This window comes from Eupeodes corollae, chromosome 1 (assembly GCF_945859685.1).
Source record: "Eupeodes corollae chromosome 1, idEupCoro1.1, whole genome shotgun sequence".
Lineage (NCBI taxonomy): Eukaryota > Metazoa > Arthropoda > Insecta > Diptera > Syrphidae > Eupeodes > Eupeodes corollae.
In genome coordinates this window covers 300,549,525-300,573,709 of record NC_079147.1, presented here as the reverse complement: position 1 = coordinate 300,573,709, position 24,185 = coordinate 300,549,525, and the positions used below count along the sequence as shown (strand labels likewise).

Sequence of the window (24,185 nt, the reverse complement as noted above, 5' to 3'; positions counted from 1 at the left end):
TTTTTGGTTTTTTTTTTAAATAAACTTGTTCAGAAATTTAATTACATATTTCTATTTTTTTGGAAGTTTATTGCAATTTGTGCACTTTTTTTCTTCGTTTGAGAACAAGTTGATTTTCTTTTTCATCGTTTTTTTGAAAATGGCTACATCTAAAGATTTTTTTCTGAGCGTAAAGCAAATAAACGAAACAATTGAAAGTTTTCGGAATGTACCAAATAAAGATACAATGACTTGTGGTATGTTTAAGGTTTGGAAAAAGGAATTCGAAGATTTATGGAATAACTTTCGCACAGTGTATGCAAAATGTTTAAGTAATGAGGATAAAACCATAGACGATGAAAAATTATCGACAATAAAGGCAAAATACAATTCAGTATCACTTAATTATTTCAGTACAGTAGGTAGTTTAATAGATAAAATTGAGATGGGTACAAGTAGTAAAAACAAGGAAACCGAAATTAAAGAAGATGTAAAACATTCTCAAATATCTGAGTCCACTAAAACAGATTTTGGAATTAAAGTCCCACCTTGTGACGTTGAATGTTTTGAGGGTGATTACAAATCCTGGCCTACCTTTCGTGACATGTTCACATGTATTTATGCAAACCACCCCCGTTTAAGTGATGTAGAAAAACTATATCATCTACGCTTAAAAACCAAAAAAGAAGCTCATGATATTGTCGACAAGTTTTCACTGACTGCAGATAATTTTACTCTTGCGTGGGAAGCTTTAAAATCCCAGTATGAAAATAAAAGGATCTTAATAAATACTCAACTTAAAACACTTTTTTCAATTCCATCGATTACTATTGAAAGTGGATCTGCCTTAAGAAAATTACATAGAGCCGTGCGCGATTGTTTAGGGATTCTTTCAAGTTTTAACGTTAAGATTGAAAACTGGGATCCGATTTTAGTTTTTCTTGTTTCGCAAAAGATACCTGAAAATACTTTGTTCCTTTTTGAACAAAGTTTGAAAACAGAAACAGAAGTTCCAACCTGGCAATCCTTGGAGGATTTTCTCGCTTCCAGATATAAAATTCTTGAATCTGTGGAAGAAGTAACGCAATTCTCCCGTAAAAAAGCTAATCACATTTCAAATTTAAATTCCAATTTTAAGAAAGTTAACTCATTTCATTCTGCAGAAAAGAGTTTTTGTTGTAAATTATGCAACAGTAATCATCCCTTGCGTTTATGTAAGAAATTTTTAGACATGAATGTTGCATCTCGACGTAAGCTGGCTCAATCCCAAAAGTACTGTTACAACTGTCTTGCGCTCACACATTCGGTATACGAATGTAAAAGTAAAGTGTAATGTGACAAGTGTGGTAGACGACACCATATAGCTTATTGCACTTTACTTCACCAGAACCCACCCCTTCCGATACAAGATCTTATTCGCAACCCAACACTTCATTAAGTACCACCCCCATACAGTCCACTTCTATTGCTCAGCAACAACCATCCATTAGTTCAGGAAAAGATGTTTCATCCGATTCTTCAACTCTTCAAAGTTTTCTGGTAAACCAGAAAAGGAATATTTTGTTAGCAACAGCTTTGGTTAAAATTACTGTTCATAACCAAACATTTCTCCTGAGAGCTTTGATCGACCCTGGATCTGAAGCTACATACATATTGCAATCTGTAGTGACCCGATTAAGGCTTTTCACCCGTTCAACCAATGCGTCTATTTGTGGCATTGGAGGAGTTCAAAGCGAACTTTCAACGAGTATGTGTCCTCTCACTCTCGAATCTCGCATCAACCCTGATGTACACATTCCCATTGCAGCTGTAGTTTTGAAAAAGCTGACAGGTAATTTGCCATCGCAGACTGTTGACGCATCAAACTTGGTTGAGCTCAAAAGATTGCGATTGGCAGATCCTAATTTTGATACACCCGCTTCTATAGATATGTTGATAGGAGCAGATATTTACCCTCTTATTTTGTGTGAAGGTATAAAGAGAGAAAAAGACCTTTCTCCAATTGCACAAAATACGGTGTTTGGGTGGATTATTTCAGGCCCATGTAATGAAAATCCAAACAAAACAACCCTTAATACATTTTTTATTAGACTTTTACTTCTGAAACAAATTCAAAAGTTTTGGGAACTCGAAGAGGTTCCATATGTCAAACCCTTATCTGATGAAGATAAATTTTGTGAAAAATTGTATGTGGATACCACAATTCGAAATAAAGATGGTCGTTACATAGTGAAACTTCCATTCAAGCCGAACTTTAACGTTTTAGATTTGGGCCTTTCCAGAAAGAGTGCAGTTTCTCAGTATCTGCGTCAAGAGAAACGTCTTCTTAACGATATGTGTCTGAAAGAAGAATACAACAAAGTTCTAAAGGAATATGTTTCGTTAAAACATATGTCCTTTGTGCCACCATGTAGTTTAAACCTTTCCAGTCCGCACTTTTACTTACCGCACCACGCTGTGGTAAAACCAGATAGTGCTTCGACAAAGGTAAGAGTTGTATTTAATGCAAGTGCATCTACACACAAAGGAGTAAGTCTTAACGACATTCTTTACAGTGGCCCTGCTTTGCAAAACGATTTGCAAACTATTTTGTTAAGATGGCGATTATATCCATATGTTTTCAATAGCGATATTGAAAAGATGTATCGCCAAATATATGTTCACCAGAGTCATCGAAAATTCCAACGGATTATATTTCGATCTTTTGATTCAGAATCAGATTTAGCTGATTTTGAAATCAACCGAGTTACGTTTGGAGTTAACTGTGCTCCATACTTAGCAATCCGAACGTTGCACCAACTTGCTTTGGACGAAGCAAATAAATATCCCTTAGCAAAAGAAGTGGTGCTTTCGGATTTTTACGTTGATGATGTTTTCTCTGGAGGTTTCAGTCTGGATCTAGTCCTAAAGATTCAGGAAGAATTGAAATCCCTTCTTTTGGCTGGTGGATTTAGTTTGAAGAAATGGACCGCAAACCACCCTCGCTTGTTGGAAAACATCCCTAGGGGGGATGTTTTAGATCAACACTTTCTTATGTTCGAAGAGTCTTCACATTCGAAAGTTCTGGGCGTTGGGTGGAATGCGAGGGAAGATTCATTTTATATTCGTTGTGAACTATCTTCTCTGCCAGAGTCTGGTATAACAAAACGGGAATTGTTTTCAAATATTTCAAAAATATATGACCCTATCGGTTGGCTAGCACCAACAACAATTTTATTAAAAATATTGATGCAAGATGTCTGGAAGGACAAAACAGAGTGGGATGTTCCCATAAAACCCAACCGTATAGAAACTTGGAAAGAGTTTGTGAAATCTTTTCCAATTATAAAAGATATTATAATCCAAAGATGGATTAATTATACCCCAGAGATGTGCGTAGAAATACACGGCTTTTGTGATGCATCTCTCAGTGCGTATGCTGCCACCGTTTACTCAAGGATCTCAGATTCATCTGGAAACGTTTTTAGTTACCTTCTTACCTCAAAAACAAAAGTAACTCCCCTGAAAGCTATTTCGATACCTCGGCTAGAACTTTGTGGAGCTCTTTTGCTAACAAAGTTAGTAAACGCTGTACAAAGCAGTCTACGCCTTGAAAACTGTCCTGTCTATCTTTGGACGGACTCGATGATTGTACTTTATTGGATTCGTGACTGTCCATCTCGGCTTGAAACCTTTGTCCGTAACCGGGTGTCTAAAGTACAAACTGAATGTCCTCCAGGTAGTCTTTGGAAACATGTTCCTTCAGAACAAAATCCCGCTGACGTCGCTTCTCGAGGTGTTATGCCTCAAAACTTAATAAATAATACCCAATGGTGGCACGGTCCAAGTTGGTTAAAGTCTTCAAAGGAAACTTGGCCAGTAACAAAAATTCAAGAGGACTCTGAATGGAATCTTGAAATAAAACAAATAAAAAGCTTCGTTGCGAATCAAAATGTCAGCCATGACATTTTGAAAAGATTTTCGTGCTATGCTCGTGCTGTAAAAGTAATAGCCTATTGCTTTAAATTTATCAACCTCGCTTCTCCCAAAAGAAAAAGGTTCTATCCCTATAGATACTTATCTGAAAATTTAAGAAATCATGAAATAGTTTTTGTTAAAACCCGCCTAGTTATACTAGCACAACGCCTTTATTTTAGTGAAGAATACAAAGCTCTTTATAACTCAAAACCATTGAGTAAATATAGTACAATTTTGACTCTTAACCCCTCCCTAGACCCTGACTTTGTAATTAGAGTAAACGGTCGTTTAACAAATGCAAATTTGAGTTATAACGAAAAATTTCCCATTATTTTGCCATATTCATGTCCATTATCAAAATTGTTGGTTGGATTTGTCCATAAAATTTCCCTACATGGAGGGAACCAGCAAGTTTTGTACTTAATGCGAAAAGAGTTTTGGATACCAAAATTAAAAAACTTAGTAAAATTCTGTATAAATAATTGCTTAGTTTGTGTCTTGCACAAAAAGAATTTTCAAACCCAGCTGATGGGAACACTCCCACCAGAAAGGGTAAACTATTCGTTTCCTTTCACCCATGTAGGATTGGATTTCGCTGGCCCCTTCGAACTAAAGGTTCAGAAGGGTCGGTTCTATCAAGCCATAAGAGGTTGTGCTTGTCTTTTTATTTGTTTTTGTACAAAAGCTGTACATTTAGAAGCAGTTGGAAGTCTCTCTACTGTTTCGTTTTTGGCAGCTCTCGATAGATTTGTAGGACGAAGGGGTGTGCCCCAACAGCTTTTTTCCGACAATGGGACTAATTTTGTCGCTGCTAATAAAGTTCTTACTAATGAAATTCGAAAGGTTTTGGCAGACTCAACCTCGGAAGCTGAAAAAACGTACTTGCCTAGGAATTTGAAATGGAACTTTATCCCACCAGGTTCTCCTCATATGGGCGGCCTTTGGGAGGCCGGAATAAAGTCCTTTAAAACTCATTTTAAGAAAGTTGTTGGAAACTCCAAGCTAACTTTCGAAGAGTTCTCTACACTGCTCGTCAAAATTGAATCTTGTATGAATTCCCGCCCAAATCTCCAATAAGTGAAAATCCTTTCGAACCTTTACCCTTGACACCAGGTCATTTCTTGAAAGGTTCGTCTTTGCTTTCCTTCCCTGAAAGACAAATTGGTGAAAACACCACCCTAAAGAATTGGCAAAAAGTTCAACAAATTTTACACTCCTTTTCTAAGCGATGGAAGGAAGAATATTTAACTGATCTTCAGCGAAGAACAAAATGGAAATTTCCTAAACGTAATTTCGAAATTGGAGACATTGTTGTTGTGCGGAATGAAAATTTGCCACCCACTCAATGGCGTCTTGGAAAAGTTGTGGCTGTTCACCCAGGGAACGATGGAAAGGTACGCGTTGTTACACTTAAAACTCAACAAGGAGACATTCTACGACCTGTAGTAAAATTGTGTCTTTTGCCCGTCGATCAAGAATTGTTTCAGGTGTATCATGCAATACAAAGAAAAGAATAATAATAATTTATTGAAATTTATTTAGTTTTTGAGATTTCATATTTTTATAAATACTTTTATATTGCTGAATGCACAGCACCTTATGAATTTTAGTTTTATACATTTTAATTTTAAATTTATTTCTGAATTTAAACCCTACGAATTTAAACCTTTAAATTTACTTATTTACATTGAATTTATACACTCCTATTAACATGTCTGAGTGAGTAAGGGCACTCTTTAAACAACCCTCGACGTTGGATTTACTAACTTTATTTTTTTTCCTGGGTAGCGAATCGAGGCGCTTCCATAACAAATACCTCCACCGATGGAATAATATTATAAAGAATTGAAAAAAAAAAAAAAACAATCTGCATTTCGGATACACGGATTTTACTCTTTGCATTCCTGCAAAGGGAGGCCGGAATGTTGACGTCAGTTTTATTACATTCAAATAATTTATATTCAAATTCAAATAATGCACACAAAATGCATACTTTTAGGCATTTTGTTCTAATAACGTAACGCTAATTAAGTTATCATATGTTTTTAATGAAGTTGAGTAATGTGTAAGCTTATTTTTGTTATTCACCTCTCCGCAAACTAAGTTTGTGTATTCACCACCGTGATAGTCGCTTTGACTAAGCTATATTCTTATTTTAATTTCTTTTGTAAGTTAGTTCTTAATTTATCTTGGAAGAATAAAGACTTTGTTAAATAATATTTTAAAAGGTAAAAAATTGGTTATTGTGTTTTTATTTCTTTGGTACTGCAAAGATTTTTACATTTGCAGCTTATTGTTTGACCCTGGGATTTATATTGAATCCCCCCAACATACACTCTTCCTATATTCGTGGAAATTTGTAATAATCTTATCCATATAAGTCCTTGGAATAGCTTACTTACTTAAGAGTGATTTCATTTGTAGTCGACTTCATTCTTTGAACGTACATTTTGACTAGGTCAACTAGTTGATTTTCAAATGTCATGAATTTTAAATTTAGAACTTTACTTCAATCCTTAAGCCGTGTGCACATCGATTGGTAGATTAAACAATATTGTCAAGAATGACAGTGTCTTAAATTTATATACCATGATCTGACAGTTAGGTTATGTTTTTACAAGTTATACCAGAAGTTTATTGAATTTCAATGCCAAAAAGCTTTTTGAACAATTTCCAATAAATTGTTAGAGGTGGGAGTGTAAACACACAACAGAATCATCATAAAAGTACATCTGACAGTTAGAAACGTCAGACAGAAATTTAAGTTAAAAGGTCTAAAAATACTTAAAGTATACGATGATTAATTACCTTACAATATAAGAACTCTTCTAAATTATTATGACAGACATTTTTTACAATTAAAATTATGGCTTTGCAATTTTTGACATTTGTTTAGTTTATATTTCTTGTTTTTGCTGTTCATACTATTAGAACATAATTTGTAAGACTTTATTTAATTTTCTTACTCTGTCAATTCTAATCCAACAATTCACAGAAATCTTGTTTTTCTCTGACAGACCTGACAAAATTGATCTACAAATTGCTATAATATTATTCATGTTATATCGAAAAAAGATTTGAAGACAGCAATTTGACAGCTCAACACAATTTTACAATAATTGTCACCACTAAAGTATTTTGGATTCATTTCAACTGTCAATAAAAGACATTTGTAGCTTCTTTCGATAGGAATATTGTATTTCCTTCACTTTCAATTAAATTGTTTTTGAGAAATATTCGAATTCTTCACACATTGTGTGTTTGAGGTTATGGAGAAATTTTGCATCTCTTACTCTTTCAATGTGACACATGCATGTTTGTGTTTTTACTTATACATTTATAATAGTTTAAATTCTTTGACACTTCCAACTAAATACAAAATACAAACAAATCGAAATTGTTCGAGTGGTATATTGAAACTATCACAAAACACAAATAAACAAAATCCGAATTTGTGTGTTTTCCATCGTCACTTTCATTTCACTAAGCATTTCCAATTTCAAATTCAATCCAAGAAAATCTATATGTATGTAGGACTGTAGGTATTCTTTATAGCCTTGAGTTCTCTTTTCTTCTTCTTCTTTACGAAGATGTATAGGTGAACAACTCAGGGTTGCCACATCATGAACTAATACAAATGTATTTCTAACATATCAATGGGGATTCATTGGGTATTGGGCTGTCATACTAAACTTCTTGTTGTCAATATTGAAAAAATAGCTCAATTTCTTAAAAAAATAGCCCAATATGGCAAGCTTTGTATGTTTGTCGAGAAAATAAAAAAATATCACACAAGTCTATTCATGGGCTGCTTATAGACCAATTATTTTGGGACTGCCATACTAATGTTTTTATTGCAAATTTAAAAAAAAAATAGCCCACATTCCAATAGAAATGTCAATCTAGCAGGTCTTCTTGTATTTTGTTGGAGAGAATGCTAAATGACAGTCTAAACTAGATTTGAGCTACATACCTATGTAGCGCAATTATTATGGGACTGTCATAAAAATTTGTTGAACTGTCATACTAAAGCTTGTATTGCAAATTCCAATTAGAATGTCAATCTAGCGTGTATTCTTGTATTCTGTTAGATTGATTGCAAAATATCCAAAACAAAACTAGGTTCAAGCTACTTATGTAGCCCAAATGAGACTGTTATACAGTTTTAATGATGTTCGAATTTCATTCCACAGGTTTCTCTCAAAACCCACCTCTGTCTATCAACTCCTACTCTACATCCCCGTGGTGAACATAGGGTACCTAGTACCTCAACTGGAGATTGGGTTCCAACCCCAGTGGAAAGTTGTTGGGGGCAGCAAACGAGAGAGGGGGTGAGAGGTGTTTCCACTAAGGCACCTCTTCTTATCCAGACGGCAGCGGAGGAATTCTCGAGATGGAATCAACGGTGGCGTCTACAGTTCCAGTAAGTTTGAACTACTAAGTGAACGCCTTATAGGGCTTCTTTGACTTATTCGGAGCCCAGCCCTATAAGGAGCGGTTTTATCCGGCTCCATATTCTTGGAGTTATACTTAGGAGCTGGCTCTCCAGGTTGGGGGTTGTGCCGTCGGGGTGACTTTCTGGAAATGTAAAAGCTTCACAGTTGCGAAGCACCAACAAGCCTCGGATACGGACGGATTTACTGTTGACAACCAACGCAAACGAATTAAGGACAACGAACTTCGGCCGAAGAATAAGCGGAGGCTCTCGACCGCTATAAAGCAGACATCACCGTCATCCCGGAAATACGATGGGATGGGCCGAGCAAAAAGAGGGTGAAAAACTGCCATATTTACTATTGTGATTGCTACCACGAAAACCAACAGCACTTATTTGGATGCGGCTTCGTCATTGGAGCCAGACTTAGGCAAGAAGTCTTGAGCTACAGGTGCATCAATGAGCGTCGCATAACCATACGCATTAAGGCTGAATTCGGCAACATTAGCCTGATATGCGCGCACGCCCCCACAGAAGAGAAAGACGACAACACCAAAGATATATTCTTCGAGCTCTAAGACAAAACATATGAGCAGTGTCCTAGCTACGATATTAAAATTGTCCTGGGCGATTTTAATGCCAAGCCAAAAAGGGAAGACATCTTTGGTGGAATAATGAGGAAAAACAGTCTGCACGACAACACTTCCGACAACGGATTCAGGCTCATAGATTTTGCTGTGGGGCGAAACGTCATGGTAGCCAGTACGCGTTTCTACACCTCAACATCCACAAAGGAACTTGGACTTCTCCAGATCAATCTAACGTCAACCATATTGACCATATTGCGATCGACGCCAGACACGCTTCCAGCATCACGGATGTAAGAACTTTCCAAGGAGCTAACATCGACTCGGACCACTACCTCGTTGTATCCAAGGTAGCCCTTCGGATTTCCAGACCCAAGGCAAAACAGGGAGGTGCTGGGAGAAGGTAAAACGTCGAACGGCTACAATCGCTAAAAATCGCCAAATCCTTTTCCGACTGAGTTATAAGTAATCTCTGTCGAAGTTATCAGCCGCCAACACAATGTATCGAAAACCAGTGGCAACATTGTAAAGATGCAATCAGAGAAGCTTCCTCTGATGTGCTGGGTTTCAAACAGCCACCAACAAGGAACCCCTGGTTTGATGAGGAATGTCGGCAGGCAAATGCAGCCAAACAAGGGGCACGCAAAGTGGCGCTGCATAAAAGGACGAGAGCTGCTCGTAAGCTCTATGAGCAGAAGAGGCGAGAGGAACACCGACTTCTCAGAAGGAAAATGAGAGGGCATGAGAAGCGTGCGGTCGAAGATGTTGAGATGTTTAAAAAAAAAAATAAAGTTCGAAAGTTTTATGAACAGGTGAAATGAAATTCACAGGTACATAAACCTAGAACCGAAGGCTGCAAAGACGAAAGTGGAAACATCATAGTGGAACCGCAGTCAATGCTGAGGATATGGAAGGACCACTTCTGCAGACTGTATAACGGCAACGACGAACCTGAATGCTGAGCTCTTTAAAGCAGCTGGAGATAAGTTGGTTAGGAGCATGCACCAGCTTATCTGTAAGATATGGTCGGAATAAAGCATGCCCGATGAACGAAACCTCAGTATTGTTTGCCGGATTCTGAAAAAAAATCAGAACCTCTAAACTGCACCAACTATAGAGGAATCAGTCTACTTGACATCGTAATATGTGAATATCTTAAGCCCATTGTCAACAACCTGATAGGTCCTTATCAGTGTGGTTTAAGACCAGGAAAGTCCACAGTCGATCAAATATTCAAATTACGGCAGTTCCGAAAAAAGCAAAGAACACCAAATCTACACCCACCATCTTTTCATAGATTTGAAGACCGCATATGACAGCATCTACAGGGACGAGCTGTATAGAGCCATGTCTAGTTTTGACATCCCTTCCAAACTCGTCCGTTTGTCCAGGATAACCATGGAGAATTCACGCTGCTCCATAAAGGTTGGAAACAACTTACAAGAACCTTTCGATGTCAAAAAAGGTTTCAGATAAGGAGATGCGCTGTCATGCGATTTTTTTAACATCGTACTTGATAGAATAGTGCAGACCTCACACGTCAACACTAGAGGCACTATCTCTCAAAAGTCTGTCCAATTGCTGGCATATGCTGATCACATTGACACAATCGGGAGAACTCAGCGTGATGTCAATGGGGCTTTTGTGAGTATTGAGGCAGAGGCGACAAAAATGAGCAAAACAACTTTGAGGTAGTCAAGGACGTCGTCAAGGGACCAAAGTGTTGCTATATAAGACCCTTATCATCCCCGTCCTGCTATACGGTGCAAAAGCATGGACTATGACAAAAGCGGATGAAAGCACCTTGGATCGCTTGAAGGGAAAAGTTCTTCGTGTGATCTACGGTCCCGTATGCATCGAAGGGGAGAGGAGGAGAAGATGGAATGACGAGCTCTACGGGCTATACAGCAACGTTGACTTAGCCGGAAGAGTAAAAGTCCAACGACTAAGATGGCTGGGTCACGTAGAGCGTATTGAAACCAATGCTCCGGCCTGGATAGTCTTCGAATCCACACCCACAGGACAGCGCAGTATAATAAGACCGCGGATAAGGTGGCGCGCACAAGTGAAAGTTGACTTCACCCAACTTGGAGCGCGAAACTGGAGGCATCTAGCTGGAGAAGTTTGTTGGGTGAGGCCCTAGCTCACACAGGACTGTAGCACCACCTTAAGTAAGCAAGTAAGTATAGGGTTTTAATGGAAGACATATTATACTTCATTCTTGCGAACTAAAATATCTCCCTGGATTTGTTTAGGGCTAAATATAGCCCAATTGCTTTTAGGCTGTTAGAATTTTGAAAAATATAGTCCAATAGAGTAAGCCAACAGACTAAATTTGGGGTACTTATATCCCAATTATACTTAGACTGTCATATTAACATTTGTTTTTTATTGTACAAAAGCATAACATAATTTCCAATCAAAATCACAATCTTTCAGGTCTAGTTGTATTATGTTGGAGGAATTACAAGTATTGGTGAAGATCAGTTTAAATGTACTTATTTGCCTTATTGTTATGGTACTGTTATACGAATTTATTTGTTGGACACATTTTTAAAGTGACCAGTCTTTAATGAAAAACCTTTTATACTTTACTTGTGCGAAGAAAAATATCTCTCAGGTTTGTATTTTAGCTGAATATAGCTCAATTATTATTTTTCTGTCATACTTAGTTCCTTGTAGGCGATATTTAAAAAATTGCTCAGTTTCTAAAATAATTAGCCCAATTTGGCAAGTATTGTTGTTTTTTTTTTTTTTTGAAGAAAATAAAATATGTTGGGCTGTAATAACAATTTTGTTTTTTGTTGTCAACTTTAGTAAGAATAGCTTAGTTTTTGATAAATAGCCCAATATGGCAAGCCTGGTACAATTTCTTAAAATCAGAAAACACAATACTGCACCGATGCCGATGCCATTGCTGTGATAAATGTTTATTTTTCTTGGAAGCACACACTACATTATTATTGCCGTATGCTGTATTGTTTTCGTTTATTGTGTTTCTAGATGATGAAAATTGCTGGTTCCAGCTTGAAATGCAAAAGGAAGACATATTCTGCTTATGGCAGTTTACTTAATAAAAAGCACATTCAGGCGCTTATGCCTAGTTTTTGGTTTAGTTGTTGGGAGGACGGACAACGGACGGGAGTCTGTTTTTGATAGTTTATTTTCTCAATGAAAAGTAAAAATCGATTTCTCTATGAGTGTAACGATGACGATGATGATGATGAAAAACTGATGGACAGGACCAGCACCCGGTGGTGGTACTCAGCACCACCGGACGTTACGAAATTATCTATGAAAACATAATTTCCGCCATCATCAAACACCAGTCCATCATCCATATCCAGGGAACAGTAAATAGGGTCGAAATAAGGGTGGGAGTGTATACCAACTTCCAGAGGATCTTTCTCGAACTACAACTGCACACAGAAAGATAGTGAGCCGTCAGCATGTCAAATAGAATTTTGTTCTCATGTCAACGTAGCAGAAGTATGAAGCTAATTAAGCGCGTGTCTTCATTCATTATAAACCACTCTCTGCCATGCATTCCGTTTTCCTGCTACACACGAGACTTATGGTCCAGATCCATTTGTTTAGCATAATGGAAACCTATGTATCCTTAAACCGTGTATAGGATAGGAGCCCAACTCCTGTGTGGGTTCCTTCGTTTCGTGGAGCTTTGCCAGTAAATTGGTCACAATGTGCTTCTATTTATATTCCAACAAAAGTGAACAAAACGAGCAGAAGCACCCAAAAATGCTACTGAAGCACTGAAGCATTGAAGCACCGACGAACACCGCCGCCCGCCCCCCTCTCCCCATCAGAGTGTCAGGGCCGTACAGAGCTTAGAATAGAATAGTCCTGGGAAGAGCCGTATAAGCGGTGCTGGCTTGTTTATGGCTTTTATGTGTGAGAAAGCATTTTTCGTAACTACAACTTGGGCCAGGGCTTGGGGTTGATAGGGCGAACGACGAGGACGACGACGAAGGTGGATGATGATGATGTCGGGTGGGTGCACAAGTTGGACAGGACAGACACTCATATAAGCAAAGCCCCCTAAAGGCGTTTTCATTTTGTGTTGTAGTCCTTCTTTTTTCGTGTGCATTAAAAAAGGCTCAACGAACGACGACGAGCAGAAGGTTTATGATGTGAGAGGAGCATATTGTTTTTTTTTTAGCGGGGGGGGGGGGATTGTTGCTTTTAAGGCTACAACGAGTGGTACTTTATTTGTTTTCTGTAAATGGGAAACATACAAAAGTCGGTCGGGAATATGTCTGAGCAAGTTTACCCAAAATGAAGTCATCCGTATTAATTTTTAGGCTTGTTCATTTAGTACCGTTTTTGTTTCTATAGAAATATCAGAGCCGTAGTTGAGTTCATTGACATTTTAACATTTTATTTTCTCATGTATAAGAAGTGAAAGTCAAACAAAATAATTGTCATCGAAATTAATGAGAATATGTCAAAGAATGATAAGTCAAAGTCAAAGCTCAAAGAAAATGGTACACAATTTACACACAACATTTACGTATGTATGGACGTAAAACTAAGCTTTTATATACCTATACATACATATTTATATGATAATTTATTACAGTCATGATGTTTTAATGAGAGGAAGAAGTGATTTCAAAGGAGGAAGTGACAAGGACCAAAAGCAAAAGACAAATGTCAAAGATTATGATTGCACTTAAGTTGAGACATCAGAAAGAAGGTGATATCCCAAAGATGGCGCCCAACAAGAAACTTAGGAGGAAATGAGATGGAAATTGATTTAAAAAGATACTAGGTAGGTTATATTATTATAGATAGGTATACGTTTGTATCTAGTTGAGAGTGCCCTAGATCGAAAAGCAATGGACTTCAAACGTCGGTGTAGTTTTCATCTTTTAGAAGTCAGGTGGAAATAATGTTTCTTATTCCAGTTTTGGAAAACTTACTCTTTGTGAGATGAAAACAAAGAATAATGTTTAAGTAGTGAACTAGAGATTTTACTTCAATATTATATAAATTTATTTTAAGATACACTTACTGTGCTCTTTGGAATTTGCATAGTGACAACGAGTCACTTCAGATTTCTGAGAAATTCGAAGTTGCCTTAATTAAAAATTGAGCGAACATATTCTTACTCCTAAAAAATCTTAAGCAAATTTTAAGAAGTTATGTATCACAGTAAACATCGATTTTGGTTAGCATTTTTTGTTTTTGTTCTTTGAGTATTCGGAACAAGATACAAATTCATCGGTAAGTAGCTGCTAACAACGTCTTCTCCCTGGTTCTGAAATTGAAAAGAAATGAGTTTCCTGAATTTAACGTGGGCGTTGCTAGCGTCATATTCATACTTTATGTGTAGATACTTATCTTATGGCTCCGCGACATTCCAGGGCCTGCCTGAAGCTCTATGCAAAGACTTCAGATGAACAACAGCGAGTCTACCAACTGATCTTTTCACCAGTAAGGTTCCATCCATCCATCGACAGACGTCGAACAATTACATCCTGACCAGGGAAAACTCTTGTTACTCTATCGAGCCTCCATGCGGATCGAATCTCTCCTGGTTCAATAACAAGAAGAATGCTTCTAACATCTGTACTGACTTCGTGTTTTTGTACCGTTTTGATCGCCTTGTAATCGCAAAAAGGTACTGTGTATACCAGTGGCTTGTTAACTCTCTCTTTAGGTCTAAAAAAAATAAATTGGGTGGCGCGACAGTCCGTTGAGAACCAAGGCCTAGTGACTTACAACTCTCAACCATTCCTGTGTGCGAGTAATGTTGTCAGGAATGGAGGGGACCTACAGTTTATATGCCGACTCCGAACGGCTAATTTTGAGAAAGCACTTTTTTATGACAATAGTTACTCTTGGAGAATTTGTCAATTCCTCGCAAGAGGCAGTACCCGTGAAAAGACTTTAGATGGCATAGGCAGGGATCGAACCCAAGACCTCTAGCATGACAGTCCAACGCATTAACCATCATGCCACGGGTACCACCCTCTCTTTAGGTCTGCTCGATTGATTATTTTCAGAAAACATTCCAGTCGCCTACAACATTTCATCTTAGCTGGAACAAATTTTTCCAGTATACAGTTTTGCCAATATTTGACAGCTAGTTTGCAATTTCTGTCAAAATATCTTCTTTTCATCAGTTACTTAAGACAGAAAAATCAAAATGACGAGTAACAGCGTACAGCAGCAAATGATGAAACTTTATTATAACGATAAGTGTCCTGTAGAAGCTACGATGAGGGGTTGCGCACTCTTAATGGTCGTCGTTTCAAATCGACTATTCAACGTTTGGTTGCTAATACGAGTCCATCGGCTCAGTGAACAATACGCCAATAAAACGTTCGTGAAAGTGTGTAACAAAATGCAAGGCATTCAATTTCCTGTCACCTGCAAGGACTTGACCTTTTAAAGACCTTAGAAGTATTTTTGCACCTATGCAAAAGCAAACCGGCTCCGGAGCTGAAACCAAATAGACAATACGCAGCATTGTTTGTCCGCTGTTGGTTTTGGGAGCAGTTTGACGTTTATCCAATTTTTGATGGATGAAAGCTTACATGAATGAGCAAAATTGACAGATTTGGGACGACTTCAATCCACGCGAAATCCACGAGGTGCCAATACATCCAAATTAAATTACTGTTTGGTATGGATTTTGGGCTGTAGGCTTTATCGTCAGCATTTCTTCGAAAACGACGTTGATCACTGCATCATCATCAACGGCGATCTCTATAAGTGGATAATCACCAACTTCATGTGGCCTGAGTTGGATGATATGAACACCGAAGACACATGGATGGCACTACGTGCTACACAGCTCATGTCACAATCAATATTCTGCGCTAGCGGTTTTATGGAAAGGTTACCTCGTGACGTCAATTGGCAACTATGATTATGTGATTCGACCCTTTCAAAATTTGTATTTTGCGGCTTTCTAAAGTCGCTCTACATGCCCCTACCATTTTAATCTTTGTAAAGGCTGCTTGTTGGCTAGATCGTGGGCTTCATTGCCATTAAACGGCTACAGTATTTTCCACCTTATCATTGCAGGCTCCAGAGCGGCTAGTAAATCTTGTTGTTTTCCTCTTGACTAGTCCAAAAAAACTTCGCAACTATGTCCCTCAAAGGCATTCTTGGATTTTCTTGACTTCATACTGTTCATGGCCTTTTTCTTTCTTCTAAGCAAGAGCTTCTCATCTCTTCTTTTATTGACAAAGAGCTGGTGGGACATCCGTGTCCTCCTTTGTTGTCACAATCTGTATATCTCCGTTTTGGCTTTGCTTCCCTGAGGACATTTGCAGTCAAACCAGGGGTTCTTAGAGGACGGCTGTGAGAACTCTTGCACTAAGTAACAAACAACCGCGCCGCAAGGGGTAAGATTTTGAAAGTCATCGACGTTTCTGTCAATATAGTTCTTTCGCTTTGCTAATTATGGTTGTTAAATTTTCGTCAATAAGAACACGCTAGATAAGTTTTACCTTTTATTCCGTAAGATGATCAAAATCGTTAAGTAATACAATAAAATGTTAGCTGCAACTTTTCCATCACCAATATCTGAAAATTGTTTTAAAAGCACGCCTGCACTTTTTTCTTGTTGTAAAAGTACAACCACATTCGTTGTCAAGCTAAGTGGCCTTACACAAATTAGATTATCTTAAACATCGGCTGCAGTAGATCATAGAATAACTGGAAGAGTCTGACAAAAATTACTAAAAATTTGTTGGTTATCACGAAGAACTTTCAAAGTTTTATCTTGTGCCTTTAGTGATCTCTTGTATTCCATTCCTACATTCTAGTAAATTTTTTTGTATTGCACTATTTTTAGCGATATTTAACTTATTTAACGGTTATTTCAATCTAGAATGTGCTGCTTCCAACAAAGTTGCTGCTATTCTAGATAAAGCCAATGCTAGGGCAATGTCATGCTTTTATCTGATCCCCACCAAAAGTGGTGATATTACAAAAAAAATATGTGTATAGCTCCTCCGGAAGCGTCAAAGACATAAATTCCACCAGTTCCATAACGTACAGCTTCTATTAAAGCGTCGTAAGGAATCTACTGTTCTTCATTTTATTTCGGGACATCCGTGCAAACACATTCTTAAGGAATCGTAAAAGTTGATACGTCTCACGATAAGTTGCACAAAAAATGTCTATTAACGCTTTTTAGTTGAAGAAAGAACATCACTGTACGTCCGTACGTTACCAAAAGAGATATCGACTTCAAATAAATTTTGTTATACAGATAATAACGCAAAAAGATGCAAAAAGGGCTTTTCAAAAAATTGAGTGGGTGGTTTATTTACCAAAGCAGTTGGAAAAAACCCAAGAACACCAAATCGACACCCACCATCTTTTCATCGATTCCAAGGCCGCATATGAGAGCATCTAGAGGGACGTGCTGTATAGAGCCATTTCTAGTTTTGGCATCCCTGCAAAACTCGTCTGCTTGTGCAGACGATGGAGAATTCACGCTGATCTATAAAGGTTGGAAACAACTTAACAGAACCTTTCGATGTCAAAAAAGGTTTTAGACAAGGTGATGCGCTGTCATGTGATTTTTTTAACCTCGTGCTTGAAAAAATAGTGCAGAGCTCCCTCATCACCATCATCAACACTAGAGCCACTGTTTTTCAAATGTCTGTCCAATTAAGATCATATGCTGATGACATTGACATAATCGCAAGAACTCAGCGTGATGTCAATGGGACTTTTGTGAGTAATGAGGCAGAGGCGGCAAAAATGGGTTTAACGGTTAATGAGGGCAAAACAAAGTATATGCTGTCGTCAAGAAAGGTCAAAAGTAGTCGAGGACTTTGTTTACCTAGGTTCCGCTGTAAACGCAGAAAACAACACCAGCGCTTAAATGAAACGCAGAATAACTTTTGCTAACCGCTGTTTCTTTGGGCTAAGAAAGCAGTTGAGTGGTAAACTCCTCTCTCGAGGGACCAAAGTGTTGCTATATATGACCCTTAATATCCCCGGTCTGCTATACGGTGCAGAAGCATGGACCATGAGAAAAGCGGATGAAAGCACCTTGGGTCGCTTCGAGAAAAAAGTTCTTCGTGTGATCTACGGTCCCGTATGCATCGAAGGGGAGTGGAGGAGAAGATGGAACGACGAACTGTACGGGCTGTACAGCGACGTAGACTTAGCCAGAAGAGTAAAAGTCCAACGACTAAGATGGCTGGGTCACGTAGAGCGCATGGAAAACAATGCTCCGGCCCGGAAAGTCTTCGAATCCGCACCCACAGGACAGCGCAGAAGATGAAGACCGCGGATCAGGCGGCGCGCACAAGTGGAAGGTGACTTCACCTTCCGAGCTAGATGGTTTATTGGGTGAGGCCCTAGTTCACACAGGACTGTAGCGCCACCTTAAGTAAGTAAGTAGATCCGAAATAAAATATATATCGCTCTGGTTACTGAAACCTGGCTAAAACATAACGATTCTTTTTCTCATCCTAACTATCTATGCTATCGGCTAAATAGGCAAAGTGACAGAGGTGGCGGAGTAGAAGTTGTTGTAAAAAAAGAAATTTAAAGTTTTTACCTTCGATGGAAACAAAAGTTATTGAACCGTTAGGGGTTGAAGTTATTATCGGTAATAATCAACCATTTAAGATTGTATGTGCTTATTTTCCAGATCGCACAAAATATCATCTAAGAAATGATTTTATAAAATTAACTCGTCTATCAGTTCGATTTATTGTGGGTGGCGACTTTGATTGTCGTCACCAGTCTTGGGGTTGCCTCCGCTCAAATATGTGGGGAAATATTGTACATGAATTACATTCAAACTATCCCTTTTCATTGTCGTATCCTTCTGATCCTACATATGTCCCTAAAAAGGAAAGTACCAATCATTCTGTTCTTGATTTCTTTCTAACAAACCCTTTCAATTTTATATCCCAACCTCAAGTTATAAATGATTTGTCGTCTGATCATCTGCCAGTAACTTTATAAAGCTATGAATAAATCAACTTTTAAAAACACTGTCAAAATAAAATTAAATACTTTAATTGGTCCAACACTTTCAGAAATACAACTAACTTCCGATATTGATTCTATGATCTCTATTTTTACAAATGTCATCAAAGAAAGCGTTGAAGTCGCTGTACCCCGTCTTCCCTCTTTCGCAGTTGAATCCAAATTACCAACATATATTCATGATACTATTTCGAAGCGGAACAAAGCCCGTAGAAATTGGTTGCGCTATAGATTTCCAATCTACAAACTTGAACTACGGTATCTTAACTAGCTTATAGATTTCTTCATTGAAAAACACAGGAATTCAAAATGAAGCAAACTGCTTCAAGGTATGGACAAATGTTCTTAACCATTTTGGAATGTCACGAGGGTAGTTAAAAATAAGCGAACACCTATTCCGGTTATCAAACAAAATGATGTTAAATACATAACATGTAGTGAAAAGGCAGAAGTCTTTTCTGGTCAATTTGCTTCCAATTTTAGAATTTCTTCAAACCTTAGTAACCCAGTCACATCTAATTAAGTTGAAACTTCAATAAATTTCCTTAATTCGCCTTATAACAACTTATTACGGCAGGGGTCCCAAGGATTGGTTCTTGCTCCTATTTTATATAATATATGCTTGGCAGACTTTCCTAATTTGCACAACTGTTGTTCGTCAAATTTTGCTGATGATACCGCTATATACAGCTCGAATGAACTTCCTCTTGATATATGTTCGAATCTTGAACAAGGCCTTCACACTCTTAGTTCATATTTCCATAAATGGAAAATTAAAATAAACGAATCAAAAACGCAATCTATGTTCTTAACACGTAGAAGACATCCTAGATTTCTACCTAATAATCCGCTTCATTTAAGCGGTTATAGTATCCCTTGGGCAGATAATGTTAAGTAGCTTGGCATCTTACTTACTTACTTAAGGTGGCGCTACAGTCCGGGGTGGACCTGGGCCTCAACCAACAAGCGTCTCCAGCCAGCTCGGTCCCTAGCTAGCTGTCTTCAGTTTCGCACGCCAAGTTGGTTGAGGTCCTCTCCCACCTGGGTGCGCCACCTGAGTCGCGGTCTTCCTCTACTGCGCCGCCCGTCCCTCGGGATTGGATTCGAAGACTTTCCGGGCTGGAGCGTAGATGTCCATTCGCTCTACATCACCTAGCCATCTAAGCAGTTGGACTTTGATTCTGCTAACTAGGTCAGTGTCGCTGTACAGCCCGTACAGCTCGTCGTTATATCTTCTCCTCCATTCTCCATCTATGCGTACGGGACCAAAAATCGCCCGAAGAATTTTTCTCTCGAAACATCCTAAGACGCTCTCATCTTTCTTTGACAGGGTCCAGGCCTCAGCGCCATAAATGAGAACCGGGATGATGAGTGTCTTATAGATGGTGATTTTACATGCTCGAGAGAGGACTTTACTTCTCAATTGCCTTCTAAGTCCAAAGAAGCAGCGATTTGCAAGAGTTATTCTTCGTTTGATTTCAGCGCTGGTGTCGTTGTCTGCATTAATAGCGGTGCCTAGGTAGACAAAGTCCTTAACTACCTCTAAGTTAAAGCTGTCCATGATGACGTTTTGTCCAAGACGTCGTCGTTCAGTGTCTTTTTTTGATGACAGCATATACTTGGTCTTGCCCTCATTGACCACTAAACCCATCTTCTTCGCTTCCGTCGCAATGCTCAAACACGCTCCACTGACATCACGCTTTGATCTTCCAATTATGTCAATATCATCTGCGTAACCGAGTAATTGGATGGATCTTTGGAAGATTGTGCCTCTAGTGTTGACGGTTGAGTTTTGCACAATTCTTTCCAGAACGATGTTGAAGAAGTCACATGACAGTGCATCGCCTTGTCTAAAACCTTTTTTGACATCAAATGCATCGGTAAGATCTTATCTAACCTTGATAGAGCAGCGTGCATTCTGCATAAACGGATAAGTTTGACAGGGATGCCAAACCTCCACATAGAGCTCTTCCCTATGGATGCTGTCATACGCGGCTTTGAAAGCTCATAGGTTTTTTCCAAGATCTGCCGTATTGTAAATATTTGGTCGATAGTGGACTTTCCCGGTCTGAAGCCACACTGATAAGGACCAATCAGGTTGTTGACGAATGGCTTCAGACGTTCACATAACACGGCAGAGAGGATCTTATACGCAATGTTAAGGATACTGATGCCTCTGTAGTTGGCGCAGTTTAGAGGGTCTCCTTTCTTATGTATCGGGCACACTGTGCTGAGATTCTACTCATCGGACATGCTTTCTTCCGACCATATTTTGCATATGAGTTGGTGCATGCTCCGTACCAAGTCATCGACTGCTGCTTTGAATAGTTCGGCAGCGATACCGTCAGCTCCAGGAGCTTTGTTTGACTTAAGTTTAGATATAGCTATCTTCACTTCGTCAAGGTCGGGTAGGCGGAATTGTTGATCTGCGTCGCCGAGGTTGAGTGGTTTTATCTCCCTTACAGCGGAATTCGGTTCGTCATCGCCGTTTTATAATTTGGAGAAGTGATCTTTCCATATTCTCAGCATCGACTGTGGTTCTACTACGATGTTCCCTTGATCGTCTTTACAGGCTTCGGTTCGTGGCTGGTACTCTTGGGAGGTTTTTTTACCTTTTGGTAAAATTTACGAACCTCATTCCTGTTGTGACATCCCTCTATCTCCTCGATCGCGCGCTTCTCATGCTCTCTTTTTTTCCGTCTAAGAAGCCGGTGTTCCTCTCTCCTCTTCTGCTCGTAGAGCTCGCGAGCAGCTCTCGTCCTTGTGTGCAGCGCAGTTTTGTATACCCCTTGTTTCGCTGCGTGAGCAGGGGTTTCGCTGTGGTGGCCGTGTGAAACCTAGCACTTCAGAGGCGGCATCTCTGATGGCTGCAAGGCAATGTTGACACTGGTTTTCAATGCTTAATGCAGGAAGCATAGGACTCCTTAGGAGGTTATTAGCGACTCGATCGGAAAAGGACATGGCAGTCTCTTGCAACTGTAGCCGTCTAACGTCGAATCTTCTCACAGTACTTCCTTGTTTTGGCTTGGATCGGGATATCCGTAGCCGTACCTTGGCTATAACGAGGTAGTGGTCCGAGTCAATGTTGGGCTTTTGGAATGTTCGGATATCCTGGATACTGGAGAAGTGTCGTGCGTCGATCGCAATGTGGTCAATCTGGTTGACGGTTGATTGATCAGGAGATTTCCATGTCCCCTTGTGGATATTAAGATGCGTGAACTGCGTACTAGCTACCAGAACGTCTCGCCCCGCAGCGAAATCGACCAGCCTGAATCCGTTGTCGGAGGTAGTGTCATGCAGGCTGTATCTCCTGATTATGCCACCAAAGATGTCTTCTCTTCCTAGCTTGGCATTAAAATCTCCTAAGACAATTTTAATGTCATAGACAGGGCACTGCTCATATGTCTTGTCCAAGAGCTCGAAGAATATGTCTTTGGTGTCTTCATCTTTCTCCTCTGTTGGGGCATGCGCGCATATTATGCTTATATTGAGGAATTTAGCCTTGATGCGGATTGTCGTGATGCGCTCGCTCACATTGTTGAAACTCAAGACTTTTTGCCTGAGTCTAGTTCCAACAACAAATCAACACCCAAATAGACGCTGTCTTTGTTCTCGGTAGCAGTCACCGTAGTAGATATCGCAGTCTTTTAGTTTGCGTTTGCCCGGTCCATCCCATCGCACTTCTTGGATGGCTGTAATATCTGCCTTGCAGCATTTTAGGGCTTCCGCTAATTGTTCGGCTGCACGTGGTCTGTTAAGGGACCTAACATTCCACGTACATATCCGAAGTTCGTTGTCCTTATTTCGTTTGCGTGGGTTGTCAACAGTGAATCCGTCCGTTTCCGAGGCTTGTTGTTGCTTCGAAACTATGATGTTTTTACGTGGCCAGGAAGTCACCCCGACGGCACAACCCCCAACCTGGAGGGCCAGATCCTAAGTATAACTCCAAGGAAGGGGAGCTGGATGAACCGCTCCTTATAGGCCTGGGCTCCGAATATGTCGAAGAAGCCCTAAAAGGTGTTCACTAAGTAGTTCAACCTTACTGGAACTGTAGACGCCACCGTTGATTCTATCTCGAGAATTCGTCCGCTGCCGCCTGGATAAGGAGAGGTGCCTTAGTGGAAACACCTCTCTCCCCCCCCTCTCTCGTTTGCTGCCCCCAACAACTTTCCACTATGGTTGGAACCCAATCTCCAGTTGAGGTACTAGGCACCCGATGTTCACCGCGGGGAGGTGAGAGTAGGAGTTGATAGACAGAGGTGGGTTTTGAGAAAAACCTGTGGACGCTTGTGTCCTCTTGAATGCACATGTCTACCATTTGAACATCACCTTAGATAAAACCCTCACTTATAACAATCACATAGGTAGAGTGTTAAACAATGTTGGAATTTTGATTAAAATCTTATACCCGTTTATAAACCGAAGGTCTACACTAAGCTTATAATGTATAAAGTAATATTTCAGGCCCTTATTATCTATGGTGCCCCGGTTTTGTATAAATGTGCGCGTACTCAAATTAAAAAATTACAAATTATGCAAAATAAAATTCTGAAAATTATTCTTGGCCTACCGTGCCATTTCTCCACCTCTGACTTACACGACATGTCGAACGTTGATTTTGTCTTAGATAAATTAAACTCCCCAGCAAGCAAGTTTTTTGATAGATGTTCATTTTCTGATAATCCTATTATAGGTGAGCTTTTGCCTGACTAGGTTGTAAGTATTGTATTTTATCTAATTTTAAGTATATTTAATTAAAAAAAATGGTTAATGGGTTTTCACATAAACTTAAGCTTTCCCAAATACACATGTTAAAAATTTATATGCTCCTATCAACCATAGTAAACATCAGCTTAAATGAAATTTTGAAATTAAAACCTCTTTTACTGAGAGACGTGGAAGTGAGCTTGTCTATACTAAAAAAGGTGAAAGCAACATTTTTTTAAAAGTTCTTAAGAGAAAATGACACGTTTTTAACTTAAATACAGATTTTAATGGACAAACTGTTCTAAATTCGAAGACTTCTGGTTAAAATGTTCAATATTAAACGGATAATAAATCACATTTAGCAAACTACAAGACAAAAAAAACGTTTAGCAGGCTTACCTATGAAAGATTTTATTTTATCCTTCTCATTTTGCCCAAGTTCTGGACATTCTTTTAAAAACATAAATTTAATCACTAGACAAAATTTTGTTGAAGAAGATCTTCGGCTTTTCCAAAACTCTATCTTAAAT

At 39.0% G+C, this 24,185-nt stretch overlaps 1 protein-coding gene across 1 annotated transcript in view; it reads left to right on the top strand.

Moving 5' to 3' along the window:
- Positions 1 to 226: 226 nt before the first annotated feature.
- Positions 227 to 24,185, top strand: part of LOC129951881 (uncharacterized) — a 99,367-nt gene continuing 75,408 nt past the window's right edge. The window contains exons 1-2 of the mRNA XM_056064239.1: positions 227 to 469; positions 1,435 to 3,963. Of these exons, the coding sequence (XP_055920214.1) occupies positions 227 to 469; positions 1,435 to 3,963 (2,772 nt within the window). The remainder of the gene's footprint in view (positions 470 to 1,434; positions 3,964 to 24,185) is intronic.